Genomic DNA, 21,706 nt, shown 5'->3' on the forward strand with positions numbered 1-21,706 from the left:
TTATATTGTACATAGATTGTTTGTTTCCTGAATGTCTTCCCCACTAGAATCTAAGCTCTGTGAGGACAGAACCCTGCTTCCTTGTTTTTAGAGCTATGTTCTCCGATACGGTGCCTGATGCACAGAAGGCATTCAATAAGTATTTATTTGAATTAATTTGTCAACCTTCCTATCTCTTCTTTATTCCTCAGATAACACCATGAGCTCAAATTTTTTTTTTTTTTTTTTTTTTGGAGACAGTGTCTCACTCTTGTCACCCAGACTAGAGTGCAGTGGCGCGAACTCGGCTCATCGCAACCTCCACCTCCCAGGTTCAAGCGATTCTCCTGCCTCAGCCTCCCAAGTAGCTGTGATTACAGGCATCTGCTGCCACCACGCCGGGCTAATTTTTGTATTTTTAGTAGAAATGGGGTTTCACCATGTTGGCCAGACTGGTCTCAAACTCCTGAGCTCAGGTGATCTGCCCACCTCGGCCTCCCAAAGTGTTGGGATTACAGGTGTGAGCCACCATGCCTGGCCTATTACTCCACTTTACAGATGAGAAAACTGAGGCTCAGAAAATCTCCCTGGCACATGTATTCATTAGTTTATTTGTTTATAGGCTACCTTGTCCCAAAAGTTATTTAGAGGACTCCGAGAGGTTTATGACCTGATCCAGGTAAGAGGCAGAACAGGACACATGCTCATGTCTCCAGGCTCCATCCTCATTGCTCATTTATCTACACCACCTTCCTGTATGCCCAGCCCTGTGTAAGATGGTATGCTGCACACAGAAGTGCTAGGAAGAGAGTGCTCTTTGAGGGCTGGGCACACCCAGCCATTGTACCTGGTGGTTGTCATAAAGCGGGAGACCTCAGCAGGACCAAGAGTTGAAAATCAGACAGTTTAAATGGAGAGGAAAACCAGACAGGAGCCCAGGTGCAGATTCCAGCCCAAGCAAGCCCCATGGCTGCCTCCTGGCTGCTGGTCTGGGCTTGTCCCCACCTGCCCCTTGCTTTCTTGTGCAGCTCTTCACGGCAGCTGGCCCCAGCCAGCGGAAGGCGCCTATGAGCCCTGAGCCTGTGGTCCTCAGCTTGGGCGGCCAGCGGCCTCTAGCAGGCCCCCCCCCCCTCGACCCCACCCCCGTCAGGAAGTGCCGAAAGAGGAAGAGAGTCGCCGGGCAGGATGAGCGCACCGGGGGCTGGCCACAGTGCCGGGGGAAGCTGCAATGAGTCCTCAGCTCTGGGCCCAGTGGAGGCGCTGGGGACGGAAGAAGGGGAGCGGCCGGGGTCACTGAGGCAGATGTGGCGCTACCGCTCCTGGGACGTGCCACAGATCCCATCAGAGGCACCCCAGACACAGTAGGTACAAGGGGTGGCCTGGGAGTGGGCATGGGACTTCTGTCCCTCTATGAGCCTTTTATCTGAGATGGGGGTGACAGAAGTAGGGTCACCCATCTGTCATCCAGCACTCTGCAGAGGCACAGAGTAGGGCAAAGGAGTTATTGGCAGGGTGCAGGGAGCTCTGATGTTTGGACTGTGTGGAGGAACTGAGCTCGAGAGAGGCCAGGAGTTGAGCAAGCTAGCAGTGGGGGGATCTGGGAAGAGGAGCCCCCCCAGGAGTGCGGCACTGGATGCTGGAGATTTCTGACCCAGCTGCAAGGCCTTGTGGAGACTCCGTGGGGTCTTCAGTTGCCTCTGATCTCTTCTCTCAGAGCTTGGAGTAAGAGCCATTGGGAAACTTCCCCAAAGGGACCCATGCACCCCAGAGGCCAGTTGTCAGGCATACTTGGGGATTGATCTGCCCTCTTCCTGGCCACCCTGGCACCAGTTGCTGGCTGGAGGGCTGGAGCCCCACCTCCCTGATCAGACCTTCTCCCAACTTGCAGGAAACTGGGAGAGGGTTCTGGGCCTCGGGGTGCTGGTTCTTCCTCAAAATCACAGGCTTGTCCGCAGGTCACAGCCCTAAGCATTGGCTATTTGCGGCTGACTAAGGCTGGAAAACGGGCTGCCAGAACCCAAGAGGGGAGGATGAAAGCGAAGGTGACACAGGATGTGGCTTGGCAGAGACGCGTGCACACAGAAGTAGTGGGCAGCTGGTGTGGGCAGCAGGGTGGTAGGGTTTGGGGAGGTGGAAGACCATGCTTCCCAGCTCCTGGCCTCCCTTCGTCAGCCCTGCAGGGGCCATCAGAAACAGCCCCTGTGTGTGTGATGGCTGTGCCCCTACAGGTGACTGCTTGGGTTCCAATTGCTCTCATTTCTGGAGGGGGACGACCTCGGCTGCATTGTGGGGTGTCTTTGTGTGTGCATGTGAGGTATATTTCTGGATGGGAGTGTGTGCGTATGCACACACATACATATGTGTGAGGGATGTGGCAACCGGTAACCATTGTCCTGGGAGTATTTGTATGTAGGAGAAAGGTGTGTGTTCTGTGTGGGCATGTGTGCTTGTGAATGGGAGTGTGGTACCTGTTGTCCTTCTGTGTATTTGTGAGTGTGTAAGGGCTGTGCAGGTGATTCCCGTAGCATATGAGATCTATAGGTTCTGTTGAATACTATGTCAGGAAAATGCGATGTGTTGGGCATGGGTGAGAAGGTTGGAAACCATTGTGAATAGCTGTGGAAGGATGACTTTGTAGGAGAAACTTGTGAGTTCTTTGTTGGTGTGTGTGCGAGTCATTAAGTGACTTTGGTCACTGAGTGCGAGAGGCTGGGGTGGGAAGTGTTCGTTTAAGTAATGAGTGGGCATAATTGTGTAAGGGATGTGTTTGTTCTGCGTGCATGGGGAGCACTGTGACTTTTGTTCCCCTGGGTGCGATTTGGGGGAGCCGAGGAGGTATGGGTGGAGATTGTGAGTGGCTATGAGTAGGGTGTGCGAGAGCCGAGGGGAGGTGGTGACAGCAGCCCTCGCGAGTGTACACTTGTGAGCGTGCAGTTGTTTGGTAGCGGAGGGATCGGGGGAGGAAAGACTGCGCGTCTGGGTGCGCGCAGTGCGAGTGTGCCAGGCCGGGAGATTCAGACCCATCCAGGCGGGCCGGGCCGGGCTGGGGGCAGGGCTTTCTGCTGCCCCGCCCCTTCGTCGCCCCGCCCCTCGGACCGCCCCAGCGGGCTGCAGCGCAGCGGGCGTCCGGCAGAGGGCGCTGCGGGCCCGGTGCCACCGTGCGGCCGAGGGGGCGTGCTCGGCGGCGGGCAGGCAGCGGCCCGGCCAGCTATGCGGGGTCCTGCGGCCGCGGCTGGCGGCACTTCCTGGAGCGGCGGCGGCAGCGGCTTCCCGGGCACCTGGGCGTGGGGAGCGGGGGCGCGCGGTGCGGGGCGGGCGGAGCGAGCGCGCGCCATGGAGGTGGCGGGCGGCGCGGAGCGGGCGTGCTGAGCCCCGGCCGCCGGCCCGGCATGGGCGTCTCCCGCGGGCCCTCCGCCGGCCGGGGCTAGGGCCGGATGGAGCCGCGGGACGGTAGCCCCGAGGCCCGGAGCAGCGACTCCGAGTCGGCTTCCGCCTCGTCCAGCGGCTCCGAGCGCGACGCCGGTCCCGAGCCGGACAAGGCGCCGCGGCGACTCAACAAGCGGCGCTTCCCGGGGCTGCGGCTCTTCGGGCACAGGTGAGCGGGGCGGCGGCGGGGCAGGCACCGAGGCACCGGCAGGTTACCGCTCCCTCACCGGGGGACATTCCTCGGCCACTGGGGGTCCGGGCCACTTCGGTACTGACACTGAGTCGGGGAGACGCTGGCACCGGCGGCACGAGCCGTCTTGGCGTGGGCACCCACTGGGAGTCATCCCCCAGGGCCGGGACACAGGCGGGATCGGTCGGCTTGGCACTGTCACCGGGTGGGGGTCATTCCCTGGCACCGGCAGTCTAGTGCGCCTCATGTGTAGTACCGTGGGAGGGTCGGCTCCCAACCCTCCAGCAGGAAGATGGAATCACCCCAGCCCCCGGCACAAGCAGGTTGGGCCCCCAGGACTGGTCACCCACGCCTTCTTGGCACTGATAGAACAGGGCCTCTCTGAGCCTCCTGGCACCACTGAGGTGGGGATCACACCGCCCTTTGGACTTTCGTGGGACCAGGTTGCCTACCACCACTGCGTGGCATCTGCAGAACGTAGCCCCGTTGATACCGTCACCACACATGGCTTGTCCCCAAGCTCTGGTCACTGGTTTAATTGTTTAACATGTTAAGCTTCTCCTTGGGGTTGGGGGTGCCTGATCATCTGCCCTACCTTGCTCTTAATTAGCAGAGAGACCCCAGCCCATCCCTCTGCTAGGCAGGCAGCATGTCTCCCTCTACCCTCTTCCAGCCCATGCTGGGAAAGGGATGGAGTGGGCTGGAGTCTGGAATCTCTGCTGGCTGTTCAAGCTTCATCTTGCCCCCTCCCCCAGCGCTCCAAATGTCACCATCTTGTGCCTGTGACAGAGTTTTGACCAGGACTCTAGCGGGGAACCAGGGGGAGAGTGTGGAAAGACTGAGTGCAGGCAGTTCATGGCAAGTGTGCTGCTCTTGGTCGTGAGCCGCTGCCTGCCCTGGTAGCCGTGTTGTAAGGTAAGGGACGTGAGGCCCCAGGAGTACCTGACCTGGCTCCCTGCGCTTCTTCCTGACCGAGCCCTGCCCTTCCCTGGTGGCCAAGGAGCTTGTAGCCAATCAGCCAAGGACCCCAGAGCCACCTCAGACTGAACTCTGACCACTTGGAGTCTGCCCAAGGCCTCCCTCTCACTTTTCTGCAGCTGCCTAAACTTGGTGGCATTCACCCCCACCCTGCCCCTTAGCTTTGCTCTGCCCCTTCCCTGGGTAGACTTTACCCACCAATAACATGGGCGGTTTTCTCCTGTCGTGTGGGCTAGCATACCCGTGATGCTGACTTGTGCCCTCTACCTGTCTCACCCGGGCCAGGGCCCACTCTTTGCACCTGCACTCTGTCTCTGAGCACATGCACAGATCTGGATTCTTACACTGGCAGATGGAGCTCCGTGGGCTCCTGTGTTACCACGCAGGCTTCAATGTCATATAAAACAGGGCAGGGAGTGAAACTTCCAGTAGCTCTGTTTTGTCACCCACAGCCCTGCAAGATGGAGCAGTTTACACCCAGCTCTGCAGGATGTAGCCTCCAGTATTCACAGGCTCCGCAGGGGGAGGGAGGGGTGCCACCAGAGGCTTCCTGTTGCTGCCCACAGGGTATCAAGTGTTGGGTTCTTCTGACCTGTGGCTGTGCCCCTTCTGAAGGGCACAGGTTTGTGGGTATAGGGATGAGCACATTCGGGAGGAAGAACAAGAAACCAGAGAACCAACAGATACCTTTATGTAATTCTCTAAAATAAGCAGGGTAGGTGGTATTCTTCCTTTTGTAAAACAAAAAAAAAAACAATTTTTTGTAGAGATGAGATCTCACACAGCATTGCCCAGCCTGGTCTTGAATTCCTGACCTCAAGCAGTCCTCCCACCTCGGACTCCCAAAGTGCTGGGATTATAGGTGTGAGCCACCACACCTGGCCTGTTTCTCCATTTTTATAGATGAAAGAAACACAGTCAGAGGGGATTTGCTCAGAGTCACATAGCAAGGAAGAGGTAGAGATAGGGTTTGAAGTCAAGTTGGTGTGATTCCAAAATCCACATCCCTTTCTCTATACCAGGATCCCAAACGGAACATCACAATGGCCAAGGGAGCTTTAAGAAATACAGATTCCTAGATCTTACCCTTGGCGTGTCTGACCCATCAGGTCTGGAGGTGGGGCCTGGGCATTGTTTAAAGCTTCCCAGGTGATTCTCATGTCCCATCAAGTTTGAGAAGCACAGTAGTCCGTCACCCTGGGGAGTGTAAGTGCTCTTATAGGATGCCTGATGAGAGGAAAGAAAATTCAGCAGCACCTCTGGAAGCGTGTAAGGAGTGTCCCTTGTTTGGGAGCACTGTGCTGGGGATAGTGGGGCCTTCAGAAATGAATACATTCAGAGAACCCAGTAGTATCAGGCAGAGAGCAGCAAGGGAAAGCACTTTCTTCTGGCAGGCCTGGGAGCTCACTGGGGCTGGCCTCCTTCCCTTTGACTTGATGGGGCCAAGGGGTGGGGGCTGGGGGCAGACATGTGGAAGGGTGGAATAGTACACCTGCTCTGGGTTCTGCCCCCTCCAATGCTGCTTGGCTGGTCCTGCTACCTTTGTTTGTTTGTTGCAGCCTCAAGTAAAAGTCCTTGAAGCCCCAGCTGAAACCAGCCCTTCATCTTATCCCAGCTCCATGCTAGCTCTTAACCTAGCTCTTGCTTCTCCCCAGTCATCCACCCCATGTCCCCCATCCCGCCCCCTCCCCACCCCACCCACATACACACATCCAGCCTTGGGGTTGAGGGGCCCGACGGGAAGATCAAGGGTAACAACTAGGTTGGCAGTGGCTGCTGAAGCCAGGTGGAGAATTCTGCATGCGGACCCTGGCTCATGGGGAGAGTTCCATGAACAATTAGCAGTGTCTGCTGTGGGCTTGGCAGGGGGTCTTGATGGCACATGGGCCACATGTTTGCCATCCTGGCCCCTCTGGGTAGGACAGTCTCTGAATGGCAGCCCCTATGGGGCTGAAAGAGGCTTTTCCTTAAAGTCCATCTCTGCCCCACACAACTGGCGTCATCCTCTCAGAATCGGGGGGGCAGCTTGCCATCTCCCTTTTTTTTTTTTTTTTTTTTTTTTTTTTTTTTTTTTTTAGCTCAGTGAGCCATGATTCTCCCCAGCTTGTGGATTCCTCCCACCCCAACTGCATCCCACCTTACTTCTTGCCGGAACTATCAGTCTCCTCCCTGAGGAGGAGGAGGAGGAGGAGGAGAGGAGGTACAGGCCCCTACTCTGATCCCAGGGTATTTAGTTTTCCTCTACCCTGAGCAGAGGGCAGGCAGGACCTTTCCATTTAAGCTTCTGTTGACCCTAAGGATTGGGCAGCCAGGAGTGGGAGAGAAGTGGACTCTGTCTCCTCCTCCAGGACCCACCGGGAAGGAGGACCCGCTTATCCTCTGGCCTGGTCTCAGCAGCCTGATCCTGGCAGGTCACAGGGCTTGTGGATTAGCTGGTTTTACACCCCAGGGGCATCAGAAATTACCTGGCACCTCACACATGTAGACATAAGGAGCCTTGGCCTCAGAGCCCCTAGGAGCCTGAGCGTCTGTGCCGCCATCCCCTGCCCTTCACGGTGCTCAAAGTCACAAGCTCCCAGAGGGCAGGAGGCACACCTGCAGAACCAGTGTGAGACAATGGGTCCCATTTAGAGGCACTGCCACACGGCCCCAGCGAGCATGGCCCTGAAGTCAGGGCTGCAGAGGGTGCCCAGCGGGTGCCTGAGCAGAAGCAGCCCCTGTTTGAGTTGGTTCTGCAATGAATAGGGAGGGACGTGTTGAGGGACGCCTCTTTTGCAGAGGTGAGAACCCTGTCTATGGCGCCAGGGTGTCTGGGAGCGAAAGGAAACCTCTTTGAGTGGTTTGTCTCACCCGGGCTAATGCTGGGAGCAGCCCAGGTTGCTGTGAGAGGCAGGGACAACCTAGAATCCTTGGGTTCCAGCAAGTTTGGGAAAGAAAAATGGGCCTCAGTGGCCGAGCTGCGTTCATCTCACCATGTTTGCTCCCCACACAAGGTCAAGTGCCAGAGTATACAGCTGGCCCCGGCTGGGAACCCAGTGTAGAATTCTCACAGTCTCCCTCTGTGCCAAACGCTGTCAGGGGAGGGAATGACAATTCTTGTCATTTTGTCTCCATGCCATACTCCAAAAAGGTCAGATCCTGGGATGTGGAGCTGCCCAGGATTCTCGGTTGGCACAGGAGCTCGAGAGTTGGTGTCCCCTCAGGCAAGGACAGAGGAAGGACTAAGTGACCCCTGGTGAGAGAAAGCTGAGGCTCCAGGCAGCTGGGCTGGGGGAGAGTGAGAGAAACGGGCCTGCCCTCCTCGGCTCCCTGGAGGCCTCTCCAGAATTCGCCAGTGGCCCCCCCGGGGCAGAGGTGAAAGTGGAGTCATAGGTTAGCCCTGAGTCTTAGGCCGCGCGGGCCCCTCGGAGAAGCAGGGATCCGGAGCCCTTCCACCCACTTTAAGGCAGGAGAGAATTGGGAGGTGCGGAAGCAGCCCCTGGAGGCTGCCCTGCAGTGCCGCTGGAGCGACACAAGGGGGCGACAGCTGCCGTTGTGGGAGGCCGGTGGGCGAGGAGCTTCTCCTTCCGCCAGTCCACAGGCCCACGGGGACCCACAGGCACTCGCTGGAAGTTACCTGCAGCTCTAGCTGCCGGGCGGAGCCAATCAGTGCGGCCCAGGGCAGGCTGGGTGGCTGCCTCTAGCCTCCTGGCCCCACCCCTCCCGTCCCCTGAGGCCCAGGCCCAGCCAGGTGGCCTTGACTCAGCCAAGGTCTCGCAGCTAGCCGGGGTCATCTGGGACTCCCGCGCTGGGTTCCCAGGGCCATGTTCATTAAGGCCTCATCACAGGACCCAGGACAGGCTGACCACCTCTCCTCCCTGCCCCCTCTGCCTCCTCCTTGAACAGCCCTCTAAGTCAGCTGCGGGGGCAGTGTGTGCAGGAAGCGGGATCTGCCACACCTGCGGCCAGGTTCTTCCGCTCCCCGAGTTCCTGGGCCACCCCTGAGCGGTGCCAGGCACTCATTCCTTGCTCTTCTTGGCTCTCCTCTGTTCCGTGTCGGGGTCAGCCCCACATCCAGCCTGCAGTGTGGGTTTCAGCACAGGACTTGGCTGGCACTTGGGTCACAGGTGTGGAGGGTAGGCCAAAACAGTAACCAAATGCCCTGGAAGAGCTATCATTCTGCCATCTTTCCTCTTCACCCCCTTCCTCGCTGAAACACCAGAGACGTGGTTAGGTCGGGAAAGCAGGTTCGAGTGAGACCAAGGGCTCTGTGGCCGCGGAGGGGAGGGAGAGGCTGAAGAGACAGGAGTGGCGTTCCAGCTCCTCTGTCTTTGGTGATTAACAGCTGCCAGAAGCTTGTAAATTCATCAGTTTCATGTGATCTTCATAACATCTTTGTAGTTGGTTTGATTCCCATTTTGCAGATAAGAAAACCAAGGCTCAGAAAGGTCAGGGGCCTGGCCAGGATCCCCCAGCTCACACTGGAGCCCAGCCCAATGATCTTCTCATGACGTTGGGCCGCTCTACTTAGGAGTACTCTTTTCTTCTATTATTTGCCATCCCTAAACTGGGAAGACCTAAGAAGAGGTTTGAGTGCTCCATGGGGTTTAGTGAAAGATCTTTGCCTCCTGTGCCAACAGTGTGAGACCCATGAGATAATCTGACCTGGACCCCAAGGGAGAATGGCCACCAAGATCCCTCAAGTCAGGGGGAGCAGGCTGGACTGGGAGAGACCCTTGGTAAAGAGACTGGGGCTGTGAGCCCGTCATCATGTGGCGTCCAGGCTGGGTCTGGCGTGGAGGACAAGTCTGATCTTTTTCCTTGCTTTAAGGGCTCAGGGAGTCTAAAGCCCAATGGACATGCTCAGAGGAGCCCCCATACCACCCAGGGGTCGGTGGCTGGCCTGGGGCAGGGAAGATCGCTTCACTCGTACCCAGTGCCTCATGGTGAGAGGTCTGAGAGGAGAGGGAGGGCCCCAGCATCCTCCTCATCTACACTGAGACCTCCTCCCCTTGCTCCTGGCAGAGCACCAGTTCAGAGCTCCCACGTAGAGGCCTCTCCCCTGCCAGGGATGAGCCCATCTCAGCACATGCCAAAATAGCTGTCTGGGAGCCTGGGCCCGCACCGCCCACACCCCAGCATCTCGCGGGTTAACAGCTTGCCTGTCTCTCCGCCCCCTTCCCCAGCTTGCTGACATTTTACAGAGAGAGGCGGGGGCGGTTGTGAAAGGGGGCAAGCTGGTTCTTGCTCCCCAACCCACACGGACACCCCACTGACACAGCCTGCCACCACCCACCCACCTCTGGAAGGCATCCCCTTGGGGGAGACCTTCCTTCCATCCTGAGGGCCCTGAAAGGGTGAGGGACAGGCTGCCAAAACCATCCCTGGTAGACCCAGGGAGCTCTAGGGGGCTGGTCTCCCTCAAGGGGTCTTTTGTAGGACACAGGATCTCCCTCTGTCACCCAGGCTGGAGTGCAGTGGCACAATCATAGCTCACTGTAATTTCAAACCCCTAGGCTCAAGCAATCCTTCCACCTCAGCCTCCCGAGTAGCTAGGACTATAGGTGGGGGCCCCCATACCGGGCTCATTTTTTCTTTCTTTCTTTCTTTTGTAGAGACGAGGTCCTGCTATGTTGCCCAGGTTGGTCTCGAACTCCTGGCCTTAAGTGATCCTCCCACCTTGGCCTCCTGAGTTGCTGAGATTACAGGCCTGAGCCACTGTGCCCAGCCTCTGGAGTCTTTTTAAGAAATGATTTTGAAATCTTTCTAAACACATTAAATATCTTGCCATTAGAAAAGTGTGCAGAATAAGGTGACACCTACTGCCTAGCTTGGTTGGAGCTTAGCATTAGGCCATATTTGCTTTAGATAGAGATGGAGGCCCCTGTGTCGTACTCCCTGGAGGAAACCACAATTCTGATTTTGGTGTGTGTGATGTTCTTGTGCCTGTTTTTAAAATTGTCCTACATAGGTATTCATGCCTAGCAACATACAGTGCTGTTTCGTATGATTTTACTCTGGTTTAAATGGTATACCAGGCATATTCTGCATTTAGGTTTTTCCCTCAATATTGTTTTGGAGATTTAACCATCCTAAACATGAATTCTCACGGATCCATTTTAATCTCCACGTCCGATTCCATTGTGTAACAGCAGCTTATTTGCCCAGGCTCTGTTGACGGACACTTGGGTGGTGTGCAGTTTTTCGCTATTGCAAGCGATCCCTCTGTGTTCTCTCCACCAGTGCTTGCTCACAGGGTCTGTGTATTTTCAGCTTAGACAGATGTTGCCAAATTGTGCTCCGAAGTAGTTGTCCTAATTTTTAGGCCTCTGTGTTTATTTTTTTATTTTATTTTATTTTTTTGAGACAGAGTCTCACTCTCGCCCAGGCTAGAGTGCAGTGGTGCGATCTCGGCTCACTGCCAGCTCTGCCTCCCGGGTTCAGGCCATTCTCCTGCCTCAGCCTCCCAAGTAGCTGGGACTACAGGCGCCCACCACCACGCCCGGCTAATTTTTTGTATTTTTAGTAGAGACGGGGTTTTGCCATGTTAGCCAGGATGGTCTCGATCTCCCGACCTCGTGATCCGCCCGCCTCAGCCTCCCAAAGTGCTGGGATTACAGGCATGAGCCACCGCGCCCGGCTATTTTCTTTCTTAAAACTTTCAGTAAACTGGGGAATTGTTTCCCAGGAACAAACACTTTCTCCTTCAAGCCTGCAACACTCCCTTGAGAGGGTGGGCGTTAGCCCTATTTATCAGATCAGGAAACTGAGGCTGAGGCAGGTTAAAAGGCTTAGCTTGAGGTCATGTAGCTGGTCAGAGGCAGATCCTCTGGGCCTTTGAAGCTAAACCTACTGTGAAGGCCTTTGTCCCCTGTGTGAGTAGTGTGGAAGCCTGGAGAGTGGGGTGGGGCCCTGGGGGCTGATGGGGGAGGGAGCAACATGGTCAGAAAGTTGAGGGGGGAGGTGTTACATTTTTTTTTTTTCTTTTTTTGAGATGGAGTTTTGCTCTTGTTGCCCAGGTTGGAGCGCAATGGCGCGATCTCGGCTCACTGCAACCCCTGCCTCTGAGGTTCAAGCGATTCGCCTGCTTCAGCCTCCCAAGTAGCTGGGATTACAGGCATGCGCCACCACACCCGGCTAATTTTGTATTTTTAGTAGAGATGGAGTTTCTCCGTGTTGGTCAAGCTGGTCTCGAGCTCCTGACCTCAGGTGATCTGCCCGCCTCAGCCTCCCAAAGTGCTGGGATTACAGGCATGAGCCACCCGCCCGGCCGGGGTGTTAATATTGAATGAGGGGTGAGGGGGAAATGCTTCTCCCAGCAGATGGGGAATGGGAGCCCTCTGCAGACACAGGAGAAGACAAGGATGGGACAGTCACCAGAGAAGAGTGGGGGCCCACGAGGGGTTTATAACAAAGGGGCCCCTTTGGGAGGCTAAGGGAGATATATCGGCATTCCCATCAGGGATCGGTTTCAGTGTTGCCTCTGAGACACCAGAGCTCAGCCCAGACCAGACTTGTCCACCCAGTGCAGCAGGAAGTTCTCGGGAGCTGGCCCACTCCTGGGGCTCTGTGCCCACCTGAAGCCTGTGCTGTCAGCGGGATCCATGAGGCTGAGTCCAGACCATGCGCTGTTCCCTCCACTCACTCTTCAAACCACACCCAGCACTTCTACACTCTGGGGATGCCATTAGAAGCAATGTGAGGCCCTGGGGCTCACAGCCTTTCCGGGGATGCAGATTTGCACATTAGTGCTGATTGCCCAGGGTCTGAGAGGAAAACCATGAGGGAGAATTCACTGAGTAGAGAGGGGAGTGGTATTCCAGGTAGGGAGACCACCGGATGCCACGTGGTGCCACCTGGAAAAGGGACCCGCGGTGTTTTGTTTGCCAGAAGCATCCAGGATGGAGCCTGAGGGGTCGAGGGTATGTGCCATGGAACACACTACTGAGTTCAAACCCCAGCACTGCCACATGTTAGCTGGACGACTTCAGGCAAATGACTTAACCGCTTTGTCTCTCAGTTTCTTCATCTGCAATATGAGGATACGGGTCATGGGGATAAGAATACCAACTATTCTTAGGAGGATTCGTAGCTTAATATTTGTAAAAACACTTAGAGTAGTGTCTGGTGGAGTGAGTTATGTAAGTGTTAAATACAGCATTAAAAATATGAAAGAGCAGAGAGGAGGCTGGGAGGCCTGTTGCCTGCCAGCCCCAGGTCTTTGCATTTTGCTCAGCTGACAGTAGAGTCAGTAAAAGGTGATTGGGTGCTTTAGGATGAATTCTGGTGGCAGCGGGAGTCTGGCTTGGAGGGAGGCACTAAAGGAATGGGTTGGTCATTTGTTGCGCAAACATCTCTTTGAGGCCTAGCAGGGGCTGAGTCAGGGACTCGGATGTGAAAGAAGAGACTGGGGGTATTTCACCAAGGAGCTCAGGCCAGCTTAGGATCCCCGCCTAGCCCCCAAGCCTCTGAGACAGCCCCTCCTCCCCTTTCCTTGCCCACCACCCTCCCCTTGTGACTTCATGTCACCAAACCGACAATCTAGTTTTCATGAGAAAGCCATGGAGAACATGGAGCGGGCGATAGCATCCAGCCCAGAAAGGGGCCTCCAGGTGTCACTCTTGGGGTCCTCTAGAGAGGAGAGGAAGGTGGCCACCCAAACCAAGGCTGTTGCCATCCCCTTGTACCCAACAAAGAGAAGTGGCCTGAGCCAGCTGGAGCATGTGGTTACACAAGGTGGAAGAAGCCTTTCTCCTCCCTTAAGGTGCTGGCCCCTCCCCCGTGGAATTCCCTGTTCTTTCCTCCTGCACTGATCAGCAGTAAATGCTGGACTCACTGCCAGGCACCATGCCGGGCGTGCCCAGATGCTCTAGACCTGGCCCTGGCCCCCCAGGAGCTTGCGGTCTGGTGGAGGAGCAGGCATGTGGGCTGAAAGAAGCAGGCCTCCCAGGGCTCTAGTGGCAGGGGAGCCGAATGGGCAGTGCAGAGCTGTGAGTAGGAGGGGTGTTCCGTTGGCTGTGAGCAGGCAGCTGCTTATCAGGTAGAGAGGGAGGCCAGTATTCGGGGCAGAAGGTGTGCCAGGTGCGGCGGCACAGCAGTAAGCCAGGCACAGCCAGATTGGGGCACAGAGAATAGGCTGGCTTGGTTAGAACTAAGGCTTCGTGTCACAGTACAGGAGGCTTAGTGCCACACCGCAGGAGCCACGTCTGCCAGGGTGGAGAAGGCAGATTCACTCTGAATCAGTGGTCTTAAAAAGTATGGTCCTGGGGGTGCCCTGACCCATTTCAGGGATTTGATAAAGTCAAAACTATTTTCAGAGATACCCTGGTTCCTGCCTTTTTTTTGCTGTGCTGATGGCACAAAAGCAGTGGTGGGTAAAACTGCTGGCCCCTCAACGCGAATCTAGGCAGGGGCCCCAACATCAGAGTCCTTACTCCATACATACATTTCTTTAAAAGTAGTGAAGATCATTAATTTTATAAAGTCTAGACCCTTGCGTACCTATATCTTCTGATATTTTACATGAAGGAATATGAAATATATATAAGGCACCTTTGCTGCAAACCAAACTGTGATGAGGAAAAGCTCTTAACTCGGTGCAGTTGTAAGCTGTACTAGATGCTTTTTTTTTTTTTAAGAACACCATTTGTACTTGGACACCTGATAGACAAACTAGTCAGATGTAGGTATTTGGCAGACATTTTCTCAAAAGTGCATGACATGAGCTTGTCATTTCCAAAACAGTGTCATTATTTGTTGCCAGGCACAGGCCACCATGGCTCATATCTGTAATCCTATCACTTTGGGAGGCCAAGGCAGGAGGATCACTTGAGCCCACGGGTTAAAGACCAGCTTGGGCAACACAGTGAGACCTCATCTCTACATATATTTTTTAAAAATAAGTAATAAAATATTTGTTGCCAATGATAAAATTTGAGCTTTTGAGCAAAAATGAGAATTTTGGAAACCTTTTATTCACTTCCTAGAGCCTGACGGCTTCCTCAGGCTTAAAATTTTTCTGATGAGATCAGTAGTGAAGTTAGTGTGATTTTTGGTATTGTATAATAACATGTGGGCCAGGTGTGGAGGCTCACACCTGTAATCCCAGCACTTTGGGAGGCTGAGGCGGGCAGATCACCTGAGGTCAGGAGTTTGAGAGCAGCCTGGTCAACATGGTGAAACCCCATCTCTACTAAAAATACAAAAATTAGCTGGATATGGTGGTGCACACCTGTAATCCCAGCAACTCGGGAGGCTGAGGCAGGAGAATCACTTGAACCTGGGAGGAGGTTGCAGTGAACTGAGATCGCAACACTGCACTCCAGCCTGGGCGACAGAGCAAGACTGTATCTCAAAAAAAAAATAATAAAATAAGGCCAGGTGCTGTGAATCATGCCTGTAATCCCAGCACTTTGGGAGGCCAAGGCGGGCGGATCACGAGGTCAGGAGTTCGAGGTCAGCCTGGCCAACATGGTGAAACCCCGTCTCTACTAAAAATACAAAAAAAAATTAGCTGGGCATGGTGGCCCATGCCTGTAATCCCAGCTACTCAGGAGGCTGAGACAGGAGAGTCACTTGAGCCTGGGAGGCTGGGGTTGCAGTGAGCTGAGATTGCGCCATTGCACTCCAGCCTGGGCGACAAGAGCCAGACTCCATCTCAAAAATAAAATAAAATAAAATGTGTCACCATTTGGAAGATCTGCATAACTCAGTAAACCAGTATTTTCCAATGACTGGTGCTTGATGTTACAAAATTCAAAATGCAAGGTAGTCCAGGGGAAAGTTCATTGACATGGTTTTATATTTATATTTATTTATATTTATTTATTTATTTTGAGATGGAGTCTTGCTCTGTGGCCAAGGCTGGAGTGCAGTGGCGTGATCTCGGCTCACTGCAGCCTCCGCTTCCCAGGTTCAAGCGATTCTCCTGCCTCAGCCTCCCGAGTAGCTGGGATTACAGGCACCTGCCATCATGCCCGGCTAATTTTTTTTTTTTTTTTTTGTATTGTTAGTAGAGATGGGGTTTTGCCATGTTGGCCAGACTGGTCTCAAACTCCTGACCTCAGTTGATCCGCCCGCCTCGGCCTCCCAAAATGCTGGGATTACAGGCGTGAACCACTGTGCCCGGCCTGATATGGTTTTAGATTCCACATTGCAGCTAACCTTTGAGAAACTGTCATTTATCATATTTTGGTGTAGTAGCAAAGAAAATGTATAATTACCTGGAAAGGCTGTTAAAGATATTCCTTCTTTTTGTAACTACATGTCTGTGTGAGGCAGAATTTTCTTCATATACTTCAACCAAAACAACATGTCACAACAGATTGAATGCAGGGATAGACAGGAGAATCCAGCTGCCTTCTATTAGGCCAGATGTTAAAGAGATTTGCAAAAAATGTAAAATGATGCCACTCTTTTTGCTAACTTTTTTTTAGAAAATTATTTATAAAAGTGTTGTTTATATTAACATGTAATGGGCTTATTGTTTTAAGCTAGTAAGTATCTTAAACATTTCTCAGTTTTATCTGATATGATACATATTAATAGCTGTCACCCCCTAAAACAAAACTCTTTTGGGATCTTCACCAATTTTGAGAGTGTAAAGGGGTCTGGGAGCTTTCAAGTTGCTGAACACATGGAGGTTCCTGGAGGATGGTGTGCCCAGGGAGGGCGTGGAAGCTCCTCGCCCCTTTCCTCATCAAAAAAAAAAAAAAAAGGCCGGGTGCGGTGGCTCATGCCTGTAATCCTAGCACTTTGGGAGGCCGAGGTGGGTGGATCACGAGGTCAGGAGTTTGAGACCAGCCTGGCCAACATGGTGAAACCCCGTCTCTACTAAAAATACAAAAATTAGCTGGGCATGGTGGCAGGTGCCTGTAATCCCAGCTACTCGGGAAGCTGGGCCAGGAGAATCATCTGAACCCGGGAGGCGGAGGTTGCAGTGAGCTGAGATCACGCCATTGCACTCCAGCCTGGGTGACAGGGCAAGACTCCATCTCAAAGAAAAAAAAAAAGAGTTTAAAGAGGTCTTGGGATCAGGCAGTTGGACAGCTGCCACTCCAGACCCTAGGGTACCATGTCAGGACTGGGAGTTGGGGGGGTGGCATGCCGGTCAGGATACATATAACACAGACTGGTGTCTTCTGGGCGTTCCTTAGCTTGGCAGAGCCAGAAGACCCAGAAGCTGGAGTCCCAGCTCAACCAAATCGGAGTTGTGGGCAGTCACGGGCTTCCACAAGCCTCGTGTTGCCCCATCTATTCAGTGGGACAGTAGTGCCGTCTGCACAGGGGAAATACCAGCCTCCCGTTTGTAATGCTGGTGAAAAGTACTTTGTAAGTTGTGAAACACTGCACAGATACTTATTTTTGTGGTTGTTTTGTCTGGAGCCGGTGTGATTAGCTTCCCCAGACCTCAGAAAACCTGTCCAGTGGGCGTGAGAAGGCATTAGGTGGCTAAATAGGGGGCATTAGTGGGGGGCCCCCTCCCTAAAAGGGCCTGGCTCCCACTTCTCCCTCCTTAGACCTCGTTCCCAAGCTGAGGCATGGGCTGGGCTGTACTGGGTGCCAGGTGGAAGGGAGGCCACTGGGTTGTCACCCAGCCTGGCTCTGGGAACCTTGGGAAAAGGAGCTGGGAGGCACGCTCGTGCGCTGTGTGCCCGTCCGCCCACCCGTCGCCTGCTGCAGGGCCTGGAGCCGCCGCTGGGAGAGGAAGTGCGTTCAGTTACCAATCGGGTTATTTTCATAACGGCTGTCTCAGGCTGCAGGGAGGAGGGTGACAAGAGGGAGGGGGCAGAGGAGCAGCCACGGCTGCTAGCTCTCCAAACTAGGACTTGCTCAGCAGAGGCCGCCAGCCCGGAGCTGGATCCAGAGCCCGGCCTTGGGGACCCCAGCTCCCACCTGCGCCCTGCCTTCCAGATCAGGTCAAAAGGGGCCCCCAGCCCCTCCTTGCTTTCTGCTTCCTCCCTCTGTATCTGGCTGGGTGGGTGTGGGGAGGGTTGGATCCGGGCGGACCCGGGCCCCACCATCCCTAGGCAAGGGGCCTGCCCTGCCAGGTTCCTGAAGCTGATGGAAAAGAGTCCCCCCGAGCTCCTGCTGAGCCAGGGCAGACCCTGCCGACTAAACACTCACTGGCCTGGTCGCCTTCTTACCATCCAGCCTGGCCCACCTGCTCCCCGAGGTACATTTTGTTTGTTGTTTTTGACAGGATCCCTGTGGTGAGTCTCAGCCTGGGGAAGGGAGGACTCTGCCTCCCCAGCCCCTAGGCTGACTGGGGAGGGACTGGCCTCCCTTCCAGCTTCCCCACCTCCTTCCCTCCAACCCAGGTCTGTGGGAGCAGAGCCGAGGGGGTTCTGGGGAGGCAGCTGCAGGCCCTTGCTCTGGGGCTGCTGGAGGTGGGGTCGCCATGCACCATGCCCAGCCTTCACGGAGCAGAAGGCGGACGAGGCCCTGCCCAGGGTGTGGAGTGGGCGCTCTGGGTCAGTCCCATGGGGTATCCTGTGAGAGCAACTCAGGGGGCCAGGCCTGGTACCGGGTGCAGAGGGCATTCCTCATGGCACGAGCAGATACCCAGGTGACACCTGTGGCCGGCTCTGTTCCTCATGCGGTGGGTGGTGGCCACCCTGGGCACTCCTGCTTCCCTTTCTGGGTTCCCGGCCTCACTGTGGGCAGACAGACCCCAGGAGGTAGCACAATCACATGCTCTGGTGTCTATGGTGGGTGTAGGCCCTGCCAGGCCCTGCTGTCTGCCAGGTATCACCAGGCACTCTCCCTCTGTCATCGCATCCAGACCTCCTTTAGGCCAATCTTCTGAACCAGGTGGTGTGAGCTCCATTTTGCAGATGAGAAAATTGAGGCTCAGAAAGGTTAGTGGATCAATCTGGGGTGGCAGTGGCAGATTCAGGATGCCAACGCCCTTGAAACTAGCACAGGGCGTGAGATGGCCTGGGCTCTGGAGGGTGGGTGTCCTGTCCGCTCCAGCTGTAGCTGATGAAGCTCTCCGGCCTGCCCGCCCCGATAGCAGCCACTGCAGCTCAGTCACCCGCAGCCACAGCCACTGTCCAGCAAGGGTGCACGGCCAGACACCAATGGTCTTGTCTCCTGACTTCCTCTGTCCTTTCCCAGGCCCTGTCCTTGTCAGGCCCCAGAGCCGGCCGAGGGTTGATGGGGTCCCCTGAGTCCTTTCCCATCCTGTCCCCATTGGTGTAACAGGCTCCCCACCCGGAGACCGAGGGACAGCCATTTTGCTGTGGTCTTGGTGTTGAAGCCCTCAGGGTGACCTTTACACGTACTGTGTGGCGAGGTGGAGGTGACCAAGAGCACGAGGTGAGAAGACACTGTCACGCAGAGCTGCGCTATGGGAGAGGCTTAGGCCCAGGGCGGGCTCCAACAAGGCCCAGGAGAAGCCCCAGCAGAGATAGGAAGTGAGGAGTCAGGCTCTTGCTGACCAGGGACAGAGGTTTCTATGGAGACCAGAGGAACAGGAAACTCAGGCCTGCGGGGAGGGGCATGGGAGCACGGAGGCATGGGTGCCCAGCAGGAGAGCCTGTGACAAATTGTCAGCTCAGCCACTCTGACAGCCTCCCCAGACACACAGGGAAACTGAGGCCCGTGAGGGGCCAACTTGCACACAGTCACACAGCACTGCCGGCCTTGCCCACCCCACTCTGCTGGGAGGGGCGGCATCATCGGCCGCTGAGGAGACTCCTGGACAGATGTGGACCTGGGCTGCCTGGCAGTGTGTGGAGCCGGGCACCACAGGAGCACCTGTAAGCCGCCCTTGTCTCTCGAGGGGGTCCTGGCCCCTGTTGTCAGTGCAGGTCTGGGGCCGCAAGCTGGGCTCAGCCCTCACCGCCGCCCACGGGTGCAGCGGCACCTCCCCCCACTGACTGTGGCCTTTTGTTTTCTGGGTGACAGTAGCATCAGGCGGTGTGTCCGGGTGACTAATCTCCTCCAGGCTGGGCAGCTGTCACAGGGCGGCCTGACCAGGCAGGCAGGAAAGCTGACACCCTGGGGAGGGCTGGCAGGCCGGTGCCCTGACGGCAGGGGGCAGTTGGGCCTTCAGGCTCCTCTTCCCCTGACACAAAACAGGCCCCAGGTCGGGAAGACCCGGGTTCAGGTCCCGAATGCCGCTGACTGGCCGTGGGACTGTGGCATGTTATTGGCCCTCTTGAAGCCTCAGTTTCCCCATCTCTAGAATGGAGCTGCAGGTCCTGCCTACCTCACAGGGCTGTGGTGAGGATTACACGAGATGATAAAGTACTTAGCCCAGGGCCTGTCACGTAGCAGGTGTTCGTTATTATTCCCTACCTGGTTCCCTTTCCTACCCCATCCCAGCCTCATGTTCTAGGAGGAAGGACCCTGCAACCCACCCCATTTCTGGGACGCAGGCTTTGCCGTTAGGTAGACTTGGACTCCAGCACTGACTCCACACTGACTTGCCGTGGACTCTAGGCGGTCACCTCTGCGTCAACTTCCTCATCAGGAATGCAGTGTGATGCAGTACCTATTCCTTGGGGTTGCAGTTTATGAAATGATCTAAGTGTTTATCAGGGGCTTAGCACAGTGCCTGACACATAGGGGCTCAGTAAATGTCAGCCGTGACACTGGTGATTTTGGGGGAGACCCAGCGCTCTCCACCCATGCCTGCTGTCCTGCCCCTGCAGCTCCCTCCGGCCCAGGTGGTCTGCTTTGAGTGGGGCACTATTTGGGGTCATAAGAGCACTGCCCTGACCTCCCTGTCATCTGAGGCAGCTGGAAACTCCAATAGGCAGAGACCAAGAGCTGAGCTGTGCAGAACTCTGCTTCCCTAGGCACCTCCACCCTGTCCATCTCTCCCCCAACACCCCTGTACCTGGCCTGAAGCTGCTCAAGACCTGCAGGGCAGTAGCAAATCAGTGCAGTGTATGGAAGGAGAAGGTGCTAGACGTGCGGCCTGGGCCTGACTCCTCCAGCCCTTCATCTTTGCCTTCATCCTTCCTCCTGCCCACCATGCGTCCAGGGCATCACCCACCATGCCTAATTAATGCCAGCCTTCAGGGGACCACAGGGCTTCTTCTGTCAGCCCCAGGCAGCACTGTCCCAGGGCTGTGACCTTGACCTCTGTGGCTGCCAGGGGTTAGGATGCATCCCCCACCAGTCTCTACCCAGGACCAGGGCCCAGGAGATCACCTGCTGTGGGGCACAGGTGGCCTCAGGTACCTGGAGGCATCGCCACCCTGATCCATGCCAGGCAGGCTGCCCTTCCCCCACTGTTAGGAGAGGTAGGGCACAGGAGCTCGATGCTGGCTGTGAAGAAGGGTAGGCAGGGCTGAGGTGAGCTGGCAGAGGGAGCAGAGCATGAGTTCAGGATGGGTCCATGGAGGCCAGGTCCAGGTGGGAGCTAGGATGATGCCCACAGCTCCTGCCTGCCTGCAGGAGGGAACTCTGGGCTGTGCAACGTTTGGAATTGTGAGTATGGGGGCTTCCAGCAGCAGGGCCGCAGAAGAATGTGCAGTCACAGGCTCCATCAGCAGCAGAGTCAGAAGGGTTTCCCGGCATCACCCAGCTTCACCCTGGGGTATCCGTACTTTGTCCCTTCAGAAAGGTGAGACAGAGCAGTCGAGCACCAGAAAGTTCTTACCATCAGCACTTCAGACATACAGGCACGCACACACCCAGAATTCAGAAGGCTTTGCTTTTGGCCCAAGCCTATTGTCACGGCCCCCTGGGTGTGAAGGGAGACTGAGCAGCCTCTCTCCCGGGAGAGCCAGACAGTGACTCTCCAGTTCCCTGAGACCTGGTCTCCCCTGAGCTACACATTAGACCCTCTCCATCTCCAGGAGTCACCTTCAGCCTGACCCCAAGGCTATGGGCTGAGAGACTCTGGGGGTCCTGTCAGGATTAAGTTCCTTTGCAGAGAGTCTCATTTTGTTATAGCTTGGTTTGCTCCATGTCCCATGAGGGGACACCTAACCTGCCCCCACCATGTTGGTGGCAAAACAAAGGCCCAGCAAGTGGGAAGCCCTGCCCTGGGCCCCACCGTCCATCCAGGCAGACAGACTCCCCATTTTCTTTTTGTTTTCTTTTCCATCAGCTTCCGGCAGGGCAGGTGGAGGCCTTTAGGCCCAGAGCTCTGTAGACTCTGGTGCCTGGATGGGGGAAGAAGGGGTAGCCTGAAGC

General features: G+C 55.6%; 1 protein-coding gene across 7 annotated transcripts in view; it reads left to right on the forward strand.

The window, feature by feature from the left end:
- Nucleotides 1–21,706, forward strand: part of DGKZ (diacylglycerol kinase zeta) — a 47,173-nt gene that overhangs the window by 10,967 nt on the left and 14,500 nt on the right. For 2 of the 7 annotated variants that reach the window (XM_034932475.4, XM_024930881.5), the window contains exon 1: nucleotides 3,216–3,574. The exons of 2 other annotated variants lie outside the window; for them this stretch is intronic. In XM_034932475.4, coding sequence (XP_034788366.1) covers nucleotides 3,414–3,574 — 161 coding nt within the window. In that variant the 5' untranslated portion in view covers nucleotides 3,216–3,413. Of the gene's footprint in view, nucleotides 1–1,149; nucleotides 1,341–3,215; nucleotides 3,575–17,339; nucleotides 17,470–21,706 lie in introns of those variants that run through there. 3 more of the 7 variants (XM_008968163.3, XM_014346807.4, XM_003815218.6) reach the window with 3 other exon arrangements.

This window comes from Pan paniscus, chromosome 9, assembly GCF_029289425.2.
Source record: "Pan paniscus chromosome 9, NHGRI_mPanPan1-v2.0_pri, whole genome shotgun sequence".
Classification (NCBI taxonomy): domain Eukaryota; kingdom Metazoa; phylum Chordata; class Mammalia; order Primates; family Hominidae; genus Pan; species Pan paniscus.